This window comes from Capricornis sumatraensis, chromosome 2 (genome assembly GCF_032405125.1).
Source record: "Capricornis sumatraensis isolate serow.1 chromosome 2, serow.2, whole genome shotgun sequence".
Classification (NCBI taxonomy): domain Eukaryota; kingdom Metazoa; phylum Chordata; class Mammalia; order Artiodactyla; family Bovidae; genus Capricornis; species Capricornis sumatraensis.
This window is the reverse complement of record NC_091070.1, coordinates 167,058,737-167,079,579: the sequence shown is the minus strand read 5'-3', so window position 1 is coordinate 167,079,579 and position 20,843 is coordinate 167,058,737. Positions and strand designations below refer to the sequence as shown.

The 20,843-nt window shown below is 37.7% G+C and overlaps 1 protein-coding gene across 6 annotated transcripts in view; it reads right to left on the bottom strand.

The window, feature by feature from the left end:
- FUBP1 (far upstream element binding protein 1) overlaps positions 1–11,500 on the bottom strand; it is a 33,509-nt gene extending 22,009 nt beyond the window's left edge. For 3 of the 6 annotated variants that reach the window (XM_068966049.1, XM_068966051.1, XM_068966047.1), the window contains exons 1-8: positions 11,324–11,500; positions 5,384–5,474; positions 3,640–3,678; positions 2,637–2,676; positions 2,142–2,191; positions 1,977–2,048; positions 1,795–1,852; positions 12–174 (exon numbers count right to left, since the gene is read on the bottom strand). In XM_068966049.1, the coding sequence (XP_068822150.1) occupies positions 12–174; positions 1,795–1,852; positions 1,977–2,048; positions 2,142–2,191; positions 2,637–2,676; positions 3,640–3,678; positions 5,384–5,474; positions 11,324–11,443 (633 nt within the window). In that variant the 5' untranslated portion in view covers positions 11,444–11,500. Of the gene's footprint in view, positions 1–11; positions 175–1,794; positions 1,853–1,976; positions 2,049–2,141; positions 2,195–2,636; positions 2,677–3,639; positions 3,679–4,491; positions 4,555–5,383; positions 5,475–11,323 lie in introns of all 6 variants that reach the window. The other 3 variants (XM_068966046.1, XM_068966050.1, XM_068966048.1) reach the window with 2 other exon arrangements.
- Positions 11,501–20,843: the final 9,343 nt, after the last annotated feature.

Genomic DNA, 20,843 nt, shown 5'->3' with positions numbered 1-20,843 from the left:
CACAGTAATACCTGAAGTTGTTTAATAGTCTCTCCCCCTTTTCCAATAACTAATCCTGCTTTGCTAGCTGGAATCATGATTTCTTGAACTGCATTTCCTGGTCCATCACCATGATGGAAGCCAGGGGCTGGTCTTCCTTTTTCAACAATCTGGTCCAGTAACCGTTTTGCTGATCTATTAACAAATTAATAGTCAATACAAAATAATCAGGTATTTCGTCCATCCCAATTCAGATTTAGGTGGCCTAAAAGTAAATTTTAAAAATTCAAAGAAAATATCATCCATATAAAAAACTGAAACCATGCAATAAATTTTCCAGATATATAATCTTCAATATTTTTGAGAACAGTATGAAACTTCCAAGAAGACATACCCTACTTCTAAAGTTATCTCAGAATAAAGCTCATTCATCCAAAAATTAAATGATGCATTTATTTTTAAAACTTTACTTTGGTTACTCATGTTAAAATTTATTTGTTCATTTAAAAAATAATTTAAATATGTCAACTATATATGCCAGGTACTATTCTAGGTTGGGGTTACAGCACTGAAATAACAGTTAAGGTATTTGTTGATGTGGCTTAACTTTATTAAATAAGTAAACACAGAAGGTTAAATAAACAACTCATCTGTTAAGTGCTATAAAGAATATTAAAGCAAGATAAGAAGGACAGATTGTATGTGTGTGTGAAGGGATGCTATTTTATGTAAAACAGATGAATGAGGAATTCCCTGGCAGTCCAGTAGTTAGGACTCTGCACTTCCACTGCAGTGGGGCATGAGTCCAATCTCTGGTCAAGCAGCTAAGATCCGGGCAGCTGCACAGTAGTGATCAAAAAGTAAATAAATGAAAATAAACAAAAACTTTACTGATAAGGAGACATTTAAGCCAAGACCTGAATTAAGTACAGGAGTGACTATGAAAACATCTGGGGGAAAAACATCCCAGGGAGAAGAACTAGGAAATGCAAAGGATTCAAATGAGAAGCATTCTTGGTGTCCTGAAAAAATAGAGAAGAGGCTAAATAGAAAAGAGGCTACTAGAACAGAGTGAGCTGGAAGAATAGCAAAATATGCAGTGAGAAAGGTGGAAGGGAACCTGAGCCATGATAAAGACACTGACTTCTACTGTAAATGGGAAAGCATTAGAGGGTTTTGAACAAAGTAGTATATGAATTGACTCACATTTTAAAAGGATCAGTGTGGCTGTACTATAATCCGACAAAGCTAAAAAAAACAAAAAACCCGAAACACCTTGTAGTAATACAGGCAAATGGTGCCAGAAATAAGGTGACATGGAAGGTGGCAAGAAGAGGCTGAATTCTAAATAAATTATGAAAGATAAAATGACCAAGAGTTGCTTATGGATAAATGAACCATAAAAGAAAGAGAAAGTTATTAGAACAGTTGTCATACAATGAAATGAGATGAATTAGACAAGTAAAAGTATGGACTGGAAAAACAATGATTCTGTTTTTAACAAGCTAAACTTTGAGATGTATACTGAGGAAGCAACAGGATATATACATCTGGAATTTAGAGAAAGAAATCAAGGCTGAAGATTCAAGCAGTGACCACCTTTCCTATTTTTAGTAAAAGAGACCTGGAAAATAGAAATGTGGGGTTCAAAGATGGTTTTATGTTCAGACAAAGGGATTTTTTAAAAGCATGTTTATGTGCTATTAGAAATTTTCTAGAAAAGGGGAAAAGTAACAGTGCAGAAGAAAAGTTGGTTCAACTGCAGGGACAACATCCTTCAGGAAGGAGGGACTGGAACATGATTTTCATACTTACTGGACAGACTCGGGTGTTCCTGTTAACATACAAGACCTTTCTGGAAGGCCACCACTGTCTACAATGAAAAACAAACAAAAATCTTAGGCCAAGAAGAGAGTAACAGCATCATTTTCACTAAAAACTTTAAAAATGCTAGTTATCTTGTGACTTTGAAAATTACAGCAAGAGAGTAACATTACCAGGAGCTATCTGTATTTTACATCCAGATTCCTGTTGTATGCGTGAGATCTGTTCACCTCCTCTGCCAATTACTAGTAAGAAAAAAGAAAATTATTTGCTGGAAGGTTTTAAAGTGTATTTTGAGTATGTCTTTTCAAAGCTTCAAAAAAAATTAGATTACTTACTAAATCCAACCATTCCATCTGGAACTTTGTATTCTTCAGTCATTACAGACCTGCTAAGAAATGACAGAAACTAACAATTTTCTTCAAAGAAACATAATTTGTTTACAAATAAAAATAAACATAGAAATCTAACAGGTTCTAAGAGCTTAAACCAAGTTTGTAGGCACACACTTAAAATACTCAAAAGTCAAAATATGAGGCCTATGTAGCTAAAAAAGCAGTTGGGGTGAAGTTCAGAAGTATTATTTTAAGTTATTTTAATCACTTTAGTTTTTCCAAAGGGTGGCTAATTCCACCAATCCTTCCAAAGTATAAATGTATCTCACTCAAAAAGAAAACTGATCATCACGATTACCTATTTGAGTCAAGGGCTTTAAAGGATTCACACACACATACATACATGTATATTCACTATATACTAACTTGGTTATATTTCACATTGAATTCAACTAAAACTTGCAAAATACTCTTAGCAAAGCTTTTATTTTACTATACCTTTGCTGCTGATGCATTGGTGGTAACTGTGTTCCAAAAGCTACCAAAAAATTAAATGAAATACAAATTATTTTATTTAAATTGACAGATGTTTAACAATATCATTTAAAGCAATTCTACAATTTTCCCCTGACATAAGACAACATCTTGAAAAGAATAAAATTTTACGCAGAATACTTAAATCAACAGAGTCGGCAAGAAACTCAGTGAAAGGGCAGACATTACTAGCAACAGCATTAAAAAATGTCCTTTTCAAGTGTTGTTAAGCCAAGATTAAGAAATGGAATTGTAACACTTATGTTCACAGCAGCACGACTCACAATAGCCAAGACATGGAAACAATTTAAACGTCTGAGGACAGAGGAATGGATAAAGGAAGACATGGTATATGTACAGAGTGAAATACTATTAACCATAAAAAAGAATGAAATATTGCCATTCACAGGAACATGGCTGCAACTAGATATTATCGTACTAAATGAAGTCAGAAAGAGAAAGACAAATACCACGTGATATCACTTATATGTGGAATCTAAAACATGACACAAATGAATCTATCCAAGAAATAGACTCATAGGCAGAGAATAGACTTGTGATTGGTGGAGGGGGGTGTTGGTGGAGGGATGGAGTGAGAGGTTGGGGTTAGCAGATACAAAGTATACATATATATGGATAAGCAATACGTTCTTACTGTACAGTACAGGGAACTATATTCAATATCCAATGATAGACCATAATGGAAAATATAACAACTATCTATCAATTAAAAAGTGGGAGTTATAAAACAAATTGAATACATAAAATGATTTAGCAACCAAATCTTATAATATATACACTGCCGTAACAGAAGTGGAAGATTATAAAGATAGAAGGTGGATCTTTACAAATAAATTCATTCAAAAAAAATTTATGGCCTTCAAGTAACTTCAAAGATACCATAAAACACAGGAACAAAATTGTTATCAAAATCTAGTTTTTAACCAAATTTATAATAAATACTTACAATCATTTTGAGGAGCAACTTTCTTAGCATCTGGCTGATCTGCAAAATTAAAGAGTCTTTTAATTTTTTGCCAATAATATAAGACTCAGCTCCCCCATACCCAATCAAGAACACCAATATAAACATTTATGGAAGTAGCTGAGGGTATGGTTTATCATTTGAACCAAAACCACCAAAACTCAGCCCAAACACTTAGGAATCGAAACAAAGAAAACTGCACTTCTTTCATGCTCTTCATGTTTAAAAGATGCACAGACATTAAAAGAAAATTCTTTTTTTACTGAATCAAATCACTGACCTTAATGTATGTCAATCACTTTAGAATGATACAACAAAGTATTTAGTCCATTAGTTAGCAAAACATCACATGCTAAAGTCTAATGATGCTTCCCACTGTAGGAACTGAAGATTGGAAGGAAAAGAACCTATCAAAATGTGAAATTTTGACATATCAAAAGCTGAGTGTACCTGACAATGAACACAAAGCTATGCAAAATAAGTAAAAAAAAAAAAAAAAAATCACATTACAAGGCAATCTCAAGCTAAACTGTTCTACTGTTCCTAACCAAACATTTCACAGCATAAACTTCAGCAGAAACTCAACAACTACATGACTTCATCTTTATCTACATCCTTTACACACATGAATACAATGCATACCTTAGAATAGGCAACCTACAGCTCAAAGTACTACATTCTCCTCCCCCCTTCAAACTTAAATGATTAAACATCAGAATGTTGTGCAGCAAAAATTCAGACACATAATCCAAGAAGTATTTGTGTCCATTTAAGAATCCACTGGTTTATTTCACGTTTACATACTGAACACAGGTAATAAATAAAAATTCCTGCCTTTAAAAGGAGAGGGCATTCCCTCCCAGTGTGTTGTACTGCTCGGACTTGTCCAAGAGCCATCTACACATAAAATAAAAAGAATACATTACATACAACATCTGAAGCATCATTAGCTCATTTTTTTTTGTATATTAAAACCTCACTATAAATGTGAAAGACACTTAAATAAAAGGAAACCAAATACTCCTGATCAAAAGCTACAAATACATTCTATAAGCTCATTCAGAATCCTCCTTTAAAAAAGAATAAACGGGCAAAAAGAAAATGTATCAGAATTCATACATCAAATCTAAAATAAAAAATACGTGCAGACTTCTAAGTTCAGAAGCTTCAACAATTATGTTTTTTTAAAAAAATACAAAGCACTGTATATCTACTGTTTTAAGCCACATTTTGAGTTAAACCTGAAACACAAAACAAGGTACTAAAGCAAACAAAAAGGTAACAATGGTATAACCTGCAACACACAAAAGTAGCAAACTATATAGCAACTTCAACCTTTACAGTGAAATCTAAAATAACAAAGTAATGAGAATATAGCATCTCAGATTAATTCATGTATGATGAGAAAAACCAGTGAAATGTTTCCTAGACTTTTACTTCAGTATATTAACAAGTTGTCTGTGCAAACTATCAATCTGGCACAATCCTAAAAGAGGGAAAATGATGTTCTCTACTAAGACAAAACTGGCTGGTTAACTCAAATTTTACCTACCTTGTTTAGGTCTCTTTTTACCCCCTCTCCTTCTGAGGCCAATATAACCCTTACAATTTTAGGAACCTTATGATAAAAGCAATGTTTCAAAAAAAGAACACTTGAAAAGTAATGAAAATTACTTCAACTAAACTCCGTGTAAAACAATTTAAAATATTTACGGCTATAACTTACCTCCATCTTCCAAAGGTCTTTTTTGTCCCCCATAACCATAGTCATTTGAATTCAGTGACGTACCAGCATCACCTCCAATTTTTGCTGCAATCTTAAAAAACAAAACACATCATCAAGGACAACATCATAGCTCTAACTATTCAGAACTAAATTTCCTCACATATGCTAAATATCTATCATGTAAGAAAATTAACTTGATAGACAAAATAATTCAATTTATATCATTAATAACTTCAGACAGTTACCTGAAAATTTCTGATGTATTAAGAACTAATCAATTAGGAATCTTTAGAAGACTGACTAAAGAACTTTGAGGAAAGTCGGACTCCTAATTCTGTCTTCTCCATGACCATGTGTTGGCTGGCACAGGGAGAGCAGCATATGAGATGCTAAGGCTATGCTGTCTAACAAGGTGTAAAACGCCAGTCACATCTGGTCAGCGAGTACTTGATATGTCTAGTCCAAACTGAGCTGTACTTCAAGTGTAAAAGACACCCTAAGTAGTGAAACTGTGGAACAAATACAAAGCATCCCCCAAATTTTTATACTGAATACAATAAAATGGCAATATTTTAGATATGTTGAGTTAAAATATGTTACTTGCATAATACTTCTGGACAATCTTTTTCTAAGGAAATGTGGAGGTGTGAGGGAAACCTGGGAAGTTGTACATCTATTATAGAACCACATTCTGGGGCTAACGTCGTATAAGAAACACCAGCCTCACAAGTGAGGCAAAACCAGGGTATATTTATGGCATTTTTCTATGAAAAAGGAAATGGAACTAAAATTGCTGAGTGCCAACAGACCAAACTGTCTATCTGTAATAAATGTTTTATACTCATTTTGTCACTGAATCACCACAACAATTCTGTGAGATAGAGTGCTTACGAGATAATCATCTTACAACTGAAAAACATCTCAAGAGGCATAGTAAGTCAATGGTGAAGTTCCAATTTCTACAGAGCGCCACGGAAATTACTAAAGGGGTAGTCACCAAAGATGGGTGATGCACTGATGCTATCCTTTGAATTTTGAGTATGTTTGAAATTTTCTATGATAAAAGTTAAAGAGAAAATGAAACTTTTGATGACTGGAATTCTTCCAAAGAGAGATCTTGATGTGGAACTAAACCAAGTGCCTCAAGCTTCATTATAACTAGAAAACTGTGAAGGATAAGTGTATTTAACAGCCTGAATTCAAAATGTATCACACATAAGTCCTGATACTTACATTATCTGTTCCCATATACCAAATATATTTCCTAGGGTTCCCAGATTTCCCTTTTTCTCATCTGTAAATGCAAACACCCACTACAAAGCATATTCGGATTAAATAAAAAAATGCTTGATAACAGGTATATATTTCTTGATGCTATCTTAATCATCTTTCACTTTCTCAAAAGTGTATTTGTATATTTGATCTGATTAATATTATTTCTGAAAGTTTTCCTCATCACACCTGAAAATTGCTTTTCCACTTCAGTTTTAAAGCAATGACTGTCTGAACTGTTGCAAAGGAACTTAGCTGCTGGGCACTGATTTAAGGGAAGTATTTCAGGTCTGAGAAACAATATACATGAAGGAAATAGTTTAGGCTGGCAATACCTTCTGCAATTAGCTTTTATAAATACTCTGAGTTTACAAAGCAGCACTCCTTGAACTCCAAGTAACTTCTGGATAGAAAAAGGATACTTAATTGGATATCTTCCCATTTATTGGATAGTTCTAAAATATCCAAATGAAAACTGATCATTAAGTTCACTCAGAAGAACCAGTTAACACCATCTCAAAAATTCCAAACCAATACAAAAACACTGTGTGTGTTTAGATACTTTGGTCCTGTTCAACTCTTTGCAACCCCATGGACTATAGCCCACCATGCTTCTCTGTTCATGGGATTTCCCAGGAAAGAATACTGAAGTGGGATGCCATTTCCTTCTCCAGGGGATCTTCCTGACCCAGGGATCAAACCCACGTCGCCTGCACTGGCAGGTGGGTTCTTTACCACTAGTGTCACCTGGGAAGCCCCCTTCACTAAAAACGTCAGTGAAAAGCTTTTAGTAAAATTACTACTATTCAACCAGTTAAATATATATTTGCTAGGTTACCTCACAGGATTACTTTAAGAGAAATAGTAATCCTTAAAATTCAACCTTCAGCTATATAAAATTCTTATGAGACCAGTAGAACTAAGTGTAGGCAACTTCTTTGATTTTAATTTACAATAAAAATACGAGTGTTCTATTTGGACTCTCCTTACTTCTCAAAAGGGTAAATATTTTTTGTATTTTCGTTGTTTTAGCATTTCCCAACTTTCTTCATTGATTATTCCTAGAATCTAAGAATTTTGGAGTTGAAAGAAAATTTAAGAGATTCAGTCATACCACCTGATTTTCAAGAATAAAACAATAAAACCACAAACAATAGCACACAAAAGATTGACTTTCAGAAGTAATTACCTAAATGCCCCAAATGACTATCTCCTAAGTTTCAGTCTACATGCTTCCTTAGGCTCTGGGGTCCAACCGTGATTTGGGGTCAGTGGTAATTCTGGTTTTACTGCTTTGTGTCCTTGCCAAATTTCCTTAAGCATTTTGTGCCTCATTCATCTTCTGTGTACAAAAGAGATAAATAGTTTCTCCACTTACCTTATAGGATAATTGTGGGAATTAAATGAATTAATACACATATGCTTAGCACAGAGACCTAATATGTAGCATATAAATTGCCAGTTACTATGAACAAGTCAGCACTAGAATTTAACAATAATCCAGAGTTCACAAGACTTCAAATGTTTGGTTCAAAAATTTTAACAGCCTTTTATTTATACTGGCCCAAGACATACATTTTGAAAGAATGCAATTATTTTCAAAACAAAATTTCATCACTAATTCATTAAAGATATGTTGATTCAATTTAATAAATACTGAGTACCTACTATGGGAAAGACCCTAATGGACTGTTTCCATGTACCAGAAATGTGAAGAGGCTAGAAATATTACTAGGCTACCACTTTATTAATATTGTCCCCTCTCTATAGTCCCAAGTCTTTAATATCATAATCATGCTTTGCTATACTATCTCAAAATGTTACTTAAAAAAGCCCTCAAAACAAAACTCTCAAATGCTGAAGAGAATAATGGTAAGTAAAAAGCCAAGAGTTCTATTTTATAAATTTTTCTTTTTATTCAAACAATAGTCTGAATTACTTTCACAATTATCAAGGAAGAGACTTAAAGAATTGAGTACCTAACAACTAATTTAATAGTTTAGAGGGGAAGTGATGAGGGTTGATAATCTTGCTTAACCTGCGATCTACTTACTACTTGGTCTCAGATTTACTTCTATCTTCATATAACTTTAAGGGGAAAAAAGTAGATATATACTAATTTTCCAATGTTTCAGGGACAGAACTTGTTATCAGTGTGATCACTAAATATCTAGTCAAATAATTTCAATATCACCCTCCACAGATAAAGCTTGAAATACCCAAATATAATTTCTAAACTATACCGTTGGAAACCCTAGAGAAGCAATTTAGTGCCCTTGTGTTAGATTTAGCTCACAGATCTGAAAACTTCACATTAAAAATAAAACTATTAGAATTCTCTGGAAAAAAGACTGAGCTCCACTGCCAGATGGCAACAATCAGCTGGAGTAAATGCTACTAGCTTTAACTAGATAGGGTCCAGGGACACTAATCATTTGTGCTGCTTTCCCGCATAACAAAGAACTGTTCAGCTGAAATGCCAATAGATTTCCCACCAGTATGTAGCTCTTTGAAGGCAATAAGCTGTTCTTATACCTCTTCCTTCCAAAGAACATAGCATAATACTCTGGACAAAGAAAAGAAACTTAAGGTTAGATGGAGATTTTGGAAATACAATTCAGAATCCACTTAATATAAATAAGGAAAAAAGTAGTTCAAATATTAACCTAACTTGTTCCTTCAACCCAAACACCTTTCCCTATACTCCACACCTGAATAATCAGACAAGCAGCTACAACCAATATATATGGAAGCATTCTCAAATACCACGAGAAGGGGCAATTCAACTCAAATGCTAAACTTGAGAATATCAGATTTAAGATCAGTTCTGTAGAAATAATCAAATCACAGAAAAGACACTTGTAAACTCTATTGCAGGACAAGAAATTCATAGTTTGAGGACAATTTCTATATTAAAAAAGCATTCTAACTTGGTAAGAAAGCATTCTAACTTGGTATCCACCTTCACTTTTTCTCACGTCATATTCCACCCTCCTTCCCCACCCAACCCTATCCTTCAACGACTTCACTCTATTCCCCCAAACCCCCATACCTTAGCGCATGCTGCTTCTTTATCCACTGGTCAAACTCTCATTCTTTAATGCCTTGCTTAAAATATCAGTCCTTTGGCAGTAGGGTACCCCACTCCCTTGTGATGTGTACAGTACCTGATTCACAGCAGAACTCTAAATGTTTACAGAACAAATGGACGAATTAACAGTGCCTAAATCTTGTCTACGTTTTGAAAGCATTAGATACTACTACTCTTTTGCATTTGGTTCTTTGACTATATCATGGCTTCCTAGAAAGCAAAAAATCCAATTAACACATTCAAAAAATTCTCCAGTATCGAAGTATAGTGTATGGAACAAACTAATTCAATATGCTGCTTGAATAAACTAATTCCGGTTGAGTCTTCTCTAAAAACCCCTCTAACAGGGTTGCTGTCATTATATTAACGTTTCAGTCACGATTTTAAACACGTTCAGAAAAAGTAAATAAAAACTAGGTAAACAAATACCCCCTGTTGACTACCTGGAAAATTTCTGATTATAAACAAGTACAGGTACATTTTTACTTACAATATGTTCACATTATTAAAATATGACCGATATGCTACATCACTACAGATTTTATGGATTCTGAGTCAAATGATCCTTTAATCCAACTAGGGGTTAAAAAGTAAGTTAACGAAGTGAACTCCTAATGTTATCAAAATATAACACAAAATTGATTTCTGATTACCATTAGCTTAACACTGTATTCCAAAAATGTCTAGCATCTAATAAGCATCGTGTCACAAAGATTCTTACTTTTGCTTTAGACACAAGTTCATACCGACATCATACATTTGAAAATTACATGAAGGTAAAGTTCAAATTAAATCCTAGAGCACAACGTTACTACTTCTTTTCAACAGCTGCCGTTTGGGAAAGAAGTGCCTTCAGGGCTAATGTGCGCACCTACGTAATACAAAGAGTCCTTGGTCAGTTTACGACTCTGAACTGAGAGGCAGATTCAAACTGAAACTTCGGGTATGAAGGACCTGAAGCCATTTTGAGAAGAGGGAAGGAGCCAGAGAATACGCGTAAATCCCGCCCTGAGGAAGGATTCCAGCCCGGGATATTGCTGCTCCCTTAATTCTCTTCCTTCAATGTGTGAAAGTGAATGATACCGAAAGATTAACTGCGGGAGAGTTCGAATGGGCTGGAAGCTCTAAAGACTGCTTTAATGACAGGTCCCTTCCCTTACGATGGCTGCTACAGACGGACCCTAGTCCTTTCCCAAACTCATTACTAGAAGCTTCCATACTATTGTGTAAAACTACGCGCGCTTTATCCCGTGGAAGTGGATGTTCACTCAGAAGAAAAGGAAATGCTAACTCTTTGGAGAAAAAAGCGCGAGTACCGCAGAAGCGGGAGAACAACCTAAAGCCATCTTCGCAGAGCATGCGTTGGGGTTCAAAGTGGCACATACACTATGAACACAAAACCCGAATTCCAGCTTCTAATCAGTATTACCAACGTGGAGAAACGTGAGTCTTCTCACATCTCAGAGGCCGGAAGGGCACTTCTTTCCTCTTCCTAACGCGCGAAGAAGTAGCGGCCTACTCAGCCAGCGGCCAATTACCGTGAGCTGTCGGGATCCCGCCGCGCGGTCCAGACTTACCTGCCGGGCTCTCTGCAGTGCATCTTTGAAAGCATCGTTAACTCCTCCACCACCACCGCCGCCGCCTCCGCCACCGGCTGAGCCAGAGGAGGGTGGAGGCACTGTTGAATAGTCTGCCATGCCTACACTACAGTGGCCGCTACCGATTCTTCCCAGTGACCTCTCAGCCAACTGCTAAGAAAGAAAGAAAATGGCGGCCGTCAAGCCTGTATCGCATTCTTGTGCGACCATCGTGCCGTAAAGGGGCGGAGACTGAGAGAAGAAAATCTCGCGAAGTTTTGAGGCAACGCGCGGGCTTGAGGGGTGAGGCTAGAAAAAGGCGAGGAGACATCGCGAGAATTGTCTTTATATTTCGCGAGAATGGGGTTTACTTTGGCACCGCCTCTTTGTGCATCCTTGAGCTAAGGTGGTGCGATTTTCCCACTTTGGTCGTGGGTAGAGACTCGCGGGGCGACTGCGGTTCGCTTTAATTTTTGAAAGCTCGGAGGAAAGGAGTAGTGTCTTATTGGCCGCCGCCTCAGGGAGTAGAGTGGGTGGATTTTCCACCGAGGGTCATTCTGTTGTATCCTTGGGGAAGCAGGTGACGTCGACAGGCGCAACGGCGGCGCAACAGTGTCTCGAGAGCGCTGCGGCCGGGAGTGCGCCTGGGAGAGAGCGCGCCCCGGCCGCCGCGAGGTGATGCTGCGGAAAACGTCCGCCCGGCCTAGCGGCAACGCGGCCTGATTTTCAGGGGAGTAAAGTGTCCCTGTATTTTACTTCTAGGTTGTCAGTTTGGAGTTTTATCACAAGCGGGGATGAATTCAGGCTGGAGGCCTTAGTTCTAGAGTTGATTTTACAAAGGTTTTGTGTAAATATTTTGGATGAGGCTGTGACGATATGATTGCTCATTTCTTTAATTTTTAGAAATGTGATTGTTCCTAAAATGTAGTTTTCGCCGGACTTGGTAACCTAATATCGTATGTAACCATGGCCAGTTTTATTGAGGTCCTTATAGTTGAACAGCATCCATTTCTTGACAGAAATTCTTTGTGGCTTCTTGGCTTCTTAGAAATAGTGTCCCAAACCTGTGAGAACTCAAATGTAATTTATTGTCATCTGGGAGCTAGGTTGTATTGTTAGGTATTTTCTGTTATCTTCAGTTACCAGGTAATTTCCTTTTGGAGCATATCGTCACATGTAATTTACTGCAATAGTAGTAGTAGTTTAGACTCATTAGTAATAGTTTGAGACACATTACAATGCTTTAGGAGTCTATTACAATGATTGTATTTCTCTCCCTGCCCCTATTTTTTCCGCTTAGGTAACAAAGAATGAGGTAAAATGAACTTTACCAACTTTGGTATTTTGTGTTTAGTGAATCAGTTCTCAAAGAGTTTTTGTTTAGTCTCTCAGTTGTGTCTGACTCTTTGTGACCCCATGGCCTGCAGCACGCCAGGCTTCCCTGTGGGTCACTATCTTCAGGAGATTGCTCAAACTCATGTCCATTTAGTTGGTGATGTCATCCAACCATTTCATCCTCTGTCATCCCCTTCTGCCTGCAATCTTTCCCAGCATCAGGGTCTTTTCCAATGAGTCAGCTCTTCGCAGCAGGTGGCCAAAGTATTGGAGCTTCAGCATCAGTCCTTCCAATGAATATTTAGGATTATATCCTTTAGGATTGACTGATTTGATCTCCTTACTGTCCAAGGGACTCTGGAGTCTTCTCCAGCACCACAGGTCTGAAGGCATCAGTTCTTTTTTATTGTCCGGCTCTCACATTCGTACATGGCTGCTGGAAAAACCATAACTTTGACTATATGGACCTTTACGGAGAAGGCAATGGCAACCCACTCCAGTACTCTTGCCTGGAAACAGTTACATGCACGCGGATACACGTGGGCCATTATTCTCTTATTACTAGCTTTTCCTACCATCTTACAGCTCTGATTATCTTTTTCAGTGTGCAGCATGGCCATCTATTTTGATATAGGGGAAATCTGTATTTGGAAAAGCAGTGCGTGTGTTGGGCTATAGATTTAAGCTTACCGGTAAAAAGAAAATCTAAAAGCAGTGTTGGGTGGTATTGCTAAATAGACTTTCTTCAGTGGTTCTTTGAGAAAGTCTGCCCAATCAATGGCATTTATTAGTCAATAATTGATTTTTTAATAGTTTATTAATTAGACATACACCAGTAAGTCCTTATTGACATAGTCACAGAGTGCTATAATTTACCTCCAAAGAGATAGATTTTATGTATACTACAATTTTGGTTAGCTCTAAATATTAAAACATCTATTTCTGCTTTATTGACTGTGCCAAAGCTTTTGACTGTGTGGATCACAACAAACTGTGGAAAATTCTGAAAGAGATGGGAATACCAGACCACCTGACCTGCCTCTTGAGAAACCTGTATGCAGGTCAGGAAGCAACAGTTAGAACTGGACATGGAACAGACTGGTTCCAAATAGGAAAAGGAGTACGTCAAAGCTGTATATTGTCACCTGCTTATTTAATTTTTATGCAGAGTACATCATGAGAAACGCTGGGCTGGATGAAACACAAGCTGGAATTAAGATTGCTGGGAGAAATATCAATAACCTCAGATACGGAGATGACACCACCACCCTTATGGCAGAAAAGGACGAAGAAGTAAAGAGTCTCTTGATGAAAGTGAAAGAGGAGAGTGCAAAAATTGGCTTAAAGTTCAACAGAAAACTAAAATCATGGCATCTGGTCCCATCACTTCATGGCAAATAGATGGGGAAACAGTGGAAACAGTGTCAGACTTCTATTTTTTGCTCCAAAATCACTGCAGGTGGTGACTGCAGTCATGAAATTAAAAGACGCTTTCTGCTTGGAAGAAAAGCTATGACCAACCTAGACAGCATATTAAAAAGCAGAGACATTACTTTGCCAACAAAGGTCTGTCTAGTCAAGGCTGTGGTTTTTCCAGTAGTCATGTATGAATGTGAGAGTTGGACTCTAAAGAAAGCTGAGCACTGAAGAATTGATGCTTTTGAAGTGTGGTGTTGGAGAAGACTCTTGAGAGTCCCTTGGAGTGCAAAGAGATCCAACCAGTCCATCCTAAAGGAGATCAGTTCTGAGGTTCATTGGAAGGACGGATGTTAAAGCTGATGCTCCAGTACTTCGGCCACCTGATGCAAAGAGCTGACTCATTTGAAAAGACCCCGATGCTAGGAAAGATTGAGGGCAGGAGGAGAAGGGGATGACAGAGGATGAGATGGTTGGATAGCTTTATGGACTCAATGGATATGAGTTTGCGTAAACTCCGGGAGTTGGTGATGGACAGGGAGGCCTGGCGTGCTGTAGTCCATGGGGTCACAGAGTCAGATACGACTGAGTGACTGAACAGAACTGAAATGTTAAGTAAAGGCCTCCATTTCTAGTTTTTTTTTTGTAAAGTCTTCCGGAAGTATGGATATTCTAGAATGGGAACCATTTGAAATCAGTCAAGACCAGGATTTCTCAGCCTCAGCACTATGGACACTTTATAACTAGATGCTTTGCTTTGTAGCACTACTGTGCATTGTAGCATGTTTAGCGGAATCCTTGGCCTCTACCCATGGACGCCGGAAGCACATACCCCCCCATACCAATTATGATAACCAAAAATGTCTCTGGATACTGTAGCTGTCCCCTCGGAGGCAAAATCACTCCACAGTAAGGACCACTGCTGCTGCTAAGTCGCTTCAGTCCTGTCCGACTCTGTGCAACCCCATAGACGGCAGCCCCCCAGGCTCCCCTGTCCCTGGGATTCTCCAGGCAAGAACACTGGAGTGGGTTGCCATTTCCTGACCACTGGTCAGCCTTAATAGCTGTCCCTGATTTTCCATCAAGAAGATGTATTTGCCATCCTTCAGAGGTATATTCTACATGCCACTACTTTTCACCTCCACTGCTCCTGAGTCAGTCCTGGCTGTTAGAGTAGCATTCTAGATTTTCTGCTTGTACCCTTACATCTCTTCAATTTACTTTTAAAAATTATGAGATTTTGTATAGCGAAGTATATCAGTTCAGTTCAGTTCATTCGCTCAGTTGCGTCCGACTCTTTGAGACCCCATGAATCGCAGCACACCAGGCCTCCGTGTTCATCACCATCTCCCGGAATTTCACTCAGACACATGTCCATCGAGTCCGTGATGCCATCCAGCCATCTCATCCTCGGTTGTCCCCTTCTCCTCCTGCCCCTAATCCCTCCCAGCGTCAGAGTTTTTTCCAATGAGTCAACTCTTCTCATGAGGTAGCCAAAGTACTGGAGTTTCAGCTTTAGCATCATTCCTTCCAAAGAAATCCCAGGGCTGATCTCCTTCAGAGTGGACTGGTTGGATCTCCTTGCAGTCCAAGGGACTCTCAAGAGTCTTCTCCAACACCACAGTTCAAAAGCATCAATTCTTCGGCACTCAGCCTTCTTCACAGTCCAACTCTCACATCTATACATGACCACAGGAAAAACCATAGCCTTGACTAGATGGACCTTAGTCGGTGAAGTAATGTCTCTGCTTTTGAATATGCTATCTAGGTTGGTCATAACTTTTCTTCCAAGGAGTAAGCGTCTTAATTTCATGGCTGCAGTCACTATCTGCAGTGATTCTGGAGCCCCCAAAAAATAAAGTCTGACCCTGTTTCTACTGTTTACCCATCTATTTGCCATGAAGTGATGGGACCGGATGCCATGATCTTCGTTTTCTGAATGTTGAGCTTTAGGCCAACTATTTCGCTCTCTTCTTTCACTTTCATCAAGAGGCTTCTTAGTTCCTCTTCACTTTCTGCCATAAGGGTGGTGTCATCTGCATATCCGAGGTTATTGATATTTCTCCCGGCAATCTTGATTCCAGCTTGTGTAGTTATATACATAAGTTCTCAAAAGTAACAAGCACCCGTACATCCTCTTTCCAAGAAGGGTCTCCAAGAAGCAGACCATTAACAATACTTTTGAAGCTCAAAGTTGCCTCTACCTGATTGTATTATAATTGTTTCTTCATATAGGAGCTTAAAAGCTTTATGTAAAACATCAGTCAGATAGTCTCACCTATGTTTAAATCCTATCCCCTGGAATGGCCTATGGGCTCCATATAATCAGGCTACTATCAGGAAACACTTGAGCCACCTGGCTGCCCAAGATCATTCCTGCCTCTAGGGTTTTATATTTGCATTTTCCTTTCAGATGATTCAGATGTTCTTAGGGACGTTCACATGGATGAATTGTCCTTGTCATTTGGGTCTCAGCTTAGATGTCATCTTAGACCATCTCTGACCTCTGGTTGTGCCATTTTGCAGTCTCTCTCCACTTACCATGTTCTCTTTATAGAATTGATTGAAAATTGTATGATGTTGTAGGTGTTAACTTGTTTATTGTTTCTCTTCTATTAGAATGTTAACTCCTGGGTAGTAAAGACCTTGTCTGTCTCTACTATTGACTAGTCCCTAACATGTAGGCTTACATATTTGTTGAATGAATGAATATTGAAAAAAATCCACTTCCACATTTTAGTTGACTCTGTGATCTTGGTCAAGTGAACTTAGCCTCTGTATCTTAGATTTCTTATCTACATAAGGATCATAATCTGTGTTGGTATCCTCAAATGAGATATCTCTGTGAGCTCTTCAGAAACCAGGAAATACTATCAAATGGAAATTGGCATTATTAAATGTAGAATTTGTCTTCTGGTATTTCATAATTGGGGCTTCCCAGGTGGCACAGTGGTTAAAGAATCCTCCTGCCAGTGCAGAGGACACAGGAGACGTGGGTTCTGTTCCTTAGTCGGGAAGATCCCCTGGAGTAGGAAATGTCAGCCCACTCCAGTGTACTTGCCTGGAAAATCCCATGGACAGAGGAGCCTGGCAGCATGGAGTCCATGAGGTTGCAAAGAGTCAGATACTACTGAAGTGATTTAGCATGCATCTGAGTTTAAATCTTAAATTCATCACTAACTACCTGGGTTGACCTTAAGCCACTGAACACACATCAGCACATTTCATAATTAGGAAAGGATGATCCATGGTATGCAACTTCTATACACTTTTTGGATTAAACATCTATGTTCAAATCTTAGTTTTTGTAAAAGCCAGGATCCTGAAATACAACTGACTTGTGGAAAACTATAACCAATGACTTTTGATTTGGTTATATGTGAATTAGTTCTGGATCTATTCAGTCTTTGGACTCATTTGTACTTTGCTTGTAACTCTAGATAATTTCACTGTAATTGATGAAATAAGACTTCTTTAGTAAGTTCATTTCCCTTTGCCTAATGTAAATCATCTTTAAAATGGGTGTATAAGAGCTAATAATCTAAAACTTGTTTATTGTGCTTTAAGAGATTGGCTAATTGTTCAGCTGAATTATATTTTATAGTCACTGTCTTAACATAGAAATTAGTATTTCATATTTTGTGCTTAGAATGAAACAAATTCAGTGTTTTTAAGCTTATAAAAGTCTTTCCACTATTGAATTTGTTAAATCTGTGTGAAATATTAATAGATTTTTATAGCTCCTGAAGAAAAACAGTCCTTTTATGGCTTTTTGGATAGGTGTTTGAGTGGCAAAATTTTAGACTTCTCGCCTCACTTTTATTATCCATCACCTATATCCGAACAGCTCTTAGCCAAAAGAATCTGATAACTTCATCCTGTACTCTCTGTGTCATTTGAACCAGGCCTGTACTTTCTCAGTGCACAGTCACAACAGATCCAGGTTAGATATGAGGAAGAAAGTGGCCAATTCAAACTGAAGTAAGTGGTCCACAGTGTTATTTTAAGGTATCTGATGGTTAATGTTGTTTCAGGGTGTTTGAATATTGGTTTTAATGACTTTTGTATCCTTTCTGATTGAGTTTGTAGGATACTGTTTCAGACTGTGTGAATGGAAGCAGGAAATACTTTTATTTTAAAGGACAAGGTTGTTAACACAAAGGTAACTTGGGAACTTTGAGGAGAACCACATTTTGACTAGTGTCTGAAATTGGAGGCAGCTTCATATAGTGAAAAGAACTCTGGACTTGATCCCAGAGGATCTATCTAGACTCAAGTCTAACCCATGTGCCCTTTGGTAAGTCACATAACTTCTTCCTTTTACCAGCATACTAAAAAGAGAGAACAGTTTAATCTGTTTTTGAAAAGTAAAAAAAAAAAATTTTTTTAAGTCATATGTTTTTACACAGTGATTTTTGTTTTCTCTTTCAGAAGTATCATCTCACCCTCAGTTATTAGAAATTTCTTCTCTGATTTGTATGTCAGATTTAATAGTGTCTTGATTGAAAGGCTGTTAGCGGATTGACAGATCCTCTAGGATTTTGCTGATGACCATTAATTTGCCATAAATCCTGTCATTCCCACCTATTCTTAACTGCAGAGCCCCTGGGCCTTTACCCATATCTTTCTCTTTGTTAGGAACACTTCCTCACCTCTTATTTCCTGTTGTCTGTTGAAAATTTTCCATTTTTCCAAAAAACCTGTATAAAACTCTTAAAATTTAAGGATTCCTATTTGTTCTCATATACCATGTCATGGTAATATCATTTATTGTTTACTTAGAATTTCACTCTATTGTAAGGTTTATGATAGTAAGGGCTATGTCTTTTCCTGTATCTTTACTGCAGAACACACTCTAAAGTGCTATATACTGGGCACTCTTCTAAGTGCTTTGCATGGGTGCATGGTCAGTCACTTCAGTCATGCCCCACTGTTTGTGACCCTGTGGACAGTAGTCCACCAGGCTCCTCATTCCATGGGATTCTCCAGGCAAGAATACTGGAGTGGGTTGCCGTGCCCTCCTTCAGGGGTCCTTCCCAATCTAGGGATCAAACCCACGTCTGCTGTGTCTCCTGCATTGCAGGCAGATTTTTCACTGCTGAGCTACCTGGGAAGGCACCTCTAAGTGCTTTACATATGTTTAATTCATTTATCCATACAATGGCTTTATGACGTAGGTGCTATTAATATCTCCATTTTACTGGGGTATAGATAACTTGCCCAAGATCACATGTTAATAAATGTTAGGGCTTAGGCAGCCTGACTTGGAAAAAAAAGAAGAATCTACTAAAAAGTCAAGTAATGAAACATATCTCTCTATAATTTCTAGGGTATGAGTCACAAGTTATTTCTTACTTGGATTTTTAAATATTTGTGTTAGTTTTTATCAAGATATAGGCTAAAATTCTTCATGGAAAGGCAACTCTTAATGTAAGGTAATAAAAATATTTAGATTACTTACAGAATTTAAAGAACCAATGTGTTGTATGTTATAGAAGTTTGTTTTTCTGTATTGTTGATTGCATTGGTGGATTAGTAATATACCTTACTAAAGAACATAGTGCTTTATGGTGTGTGTGTGTGTGTATATGTATATACCTGTATATTTGATGATGCTGTGTTATTTTTCAAATATATTGTTCAAGGGGGTTATGTATTTGTAGTACACATCACTAACTAGACTGTAAGACTCTTCAGGACCAATTCCAATGATCTTGTCTTTAATTCAGTGGTTGTCTGCAATTGATTACAGGAGATTTTTTTTTTAAATGTTAGGCCTGGGCCCCAACTACCACTCCCAGAGACTCTGATTTAACTGGTCTATATCTGTATCTGTAAAAACTGTAAAAATGTTGATTTTTAAAGTGCAGCCCACACTAGAGAACCACTGGAATATAAAGTCTACGGGCTCCATCAGACTTTTGCTTATTCTTAATGCCTTGCAATTTGCCCTCTGGTAGTCACAGGCATATAATCTTAAGAATTCAAGCTCTAGAAACATTTTCTGTTTCTAAACCCTATCAGCTTTTTGAAAAATGTGGATACCTGAGCCTCACCTGGACCTAGTGAATTATATTTTTGGGAAATACACATTTTAAAAAGTAAGCATCTTAAGGAAATTCTCTGGCAGTCCAGTGGTTAGGACTTGATATTGTCACTGCCAGAGGCCTGTTCAATACCTGATTAGGGAACTAAGATCCCACAAGCCACGGGGCATGGCCAAAAAAAAAAAAGCATCTTAGATTCTTACGTTTATCATAGTTTGAAAACTGACTTTTATACAAAAAAGTATTTAATAAGTATTTACATGAGGAGGCTGAATTAAAATTTGTTTCCCCAGCTGCTGCTGCTGCTGCTGCTAAGTCACTTCAGTTGTGTCCAACTCTGTGCGACCCCATAGACGGCAGGCCACCAGGCTCCCCTGTCCCTGGGATTCTCCAGGCAAGAACACTGGAGTGTGACTGTAGTAAATGTTCTGAATTCAGAGATCTTATCCTATCTAGTTTCCCCTCTGTGTAAGAGAGGGCTGTGGTCAAGGACTGCCTCTTATTTTTTGGCTTGCCCCATCTGGCTTACACTTTTCTGCTGGTAGAAGCCTAAATACTTATTGAATTGAGTTTTATGTGTTATAGTTATTTTTATCATTTTCCTGCCAAGCTAGAGCTAAAAACAAATTGTTGAATATGATTCTGAATGTTGGGGCCCCTTGAGGCTAAATAGTGCTGAGCAGCATCTTCACTTAAACTTTTTCTAAGAACTTAGAAAGATG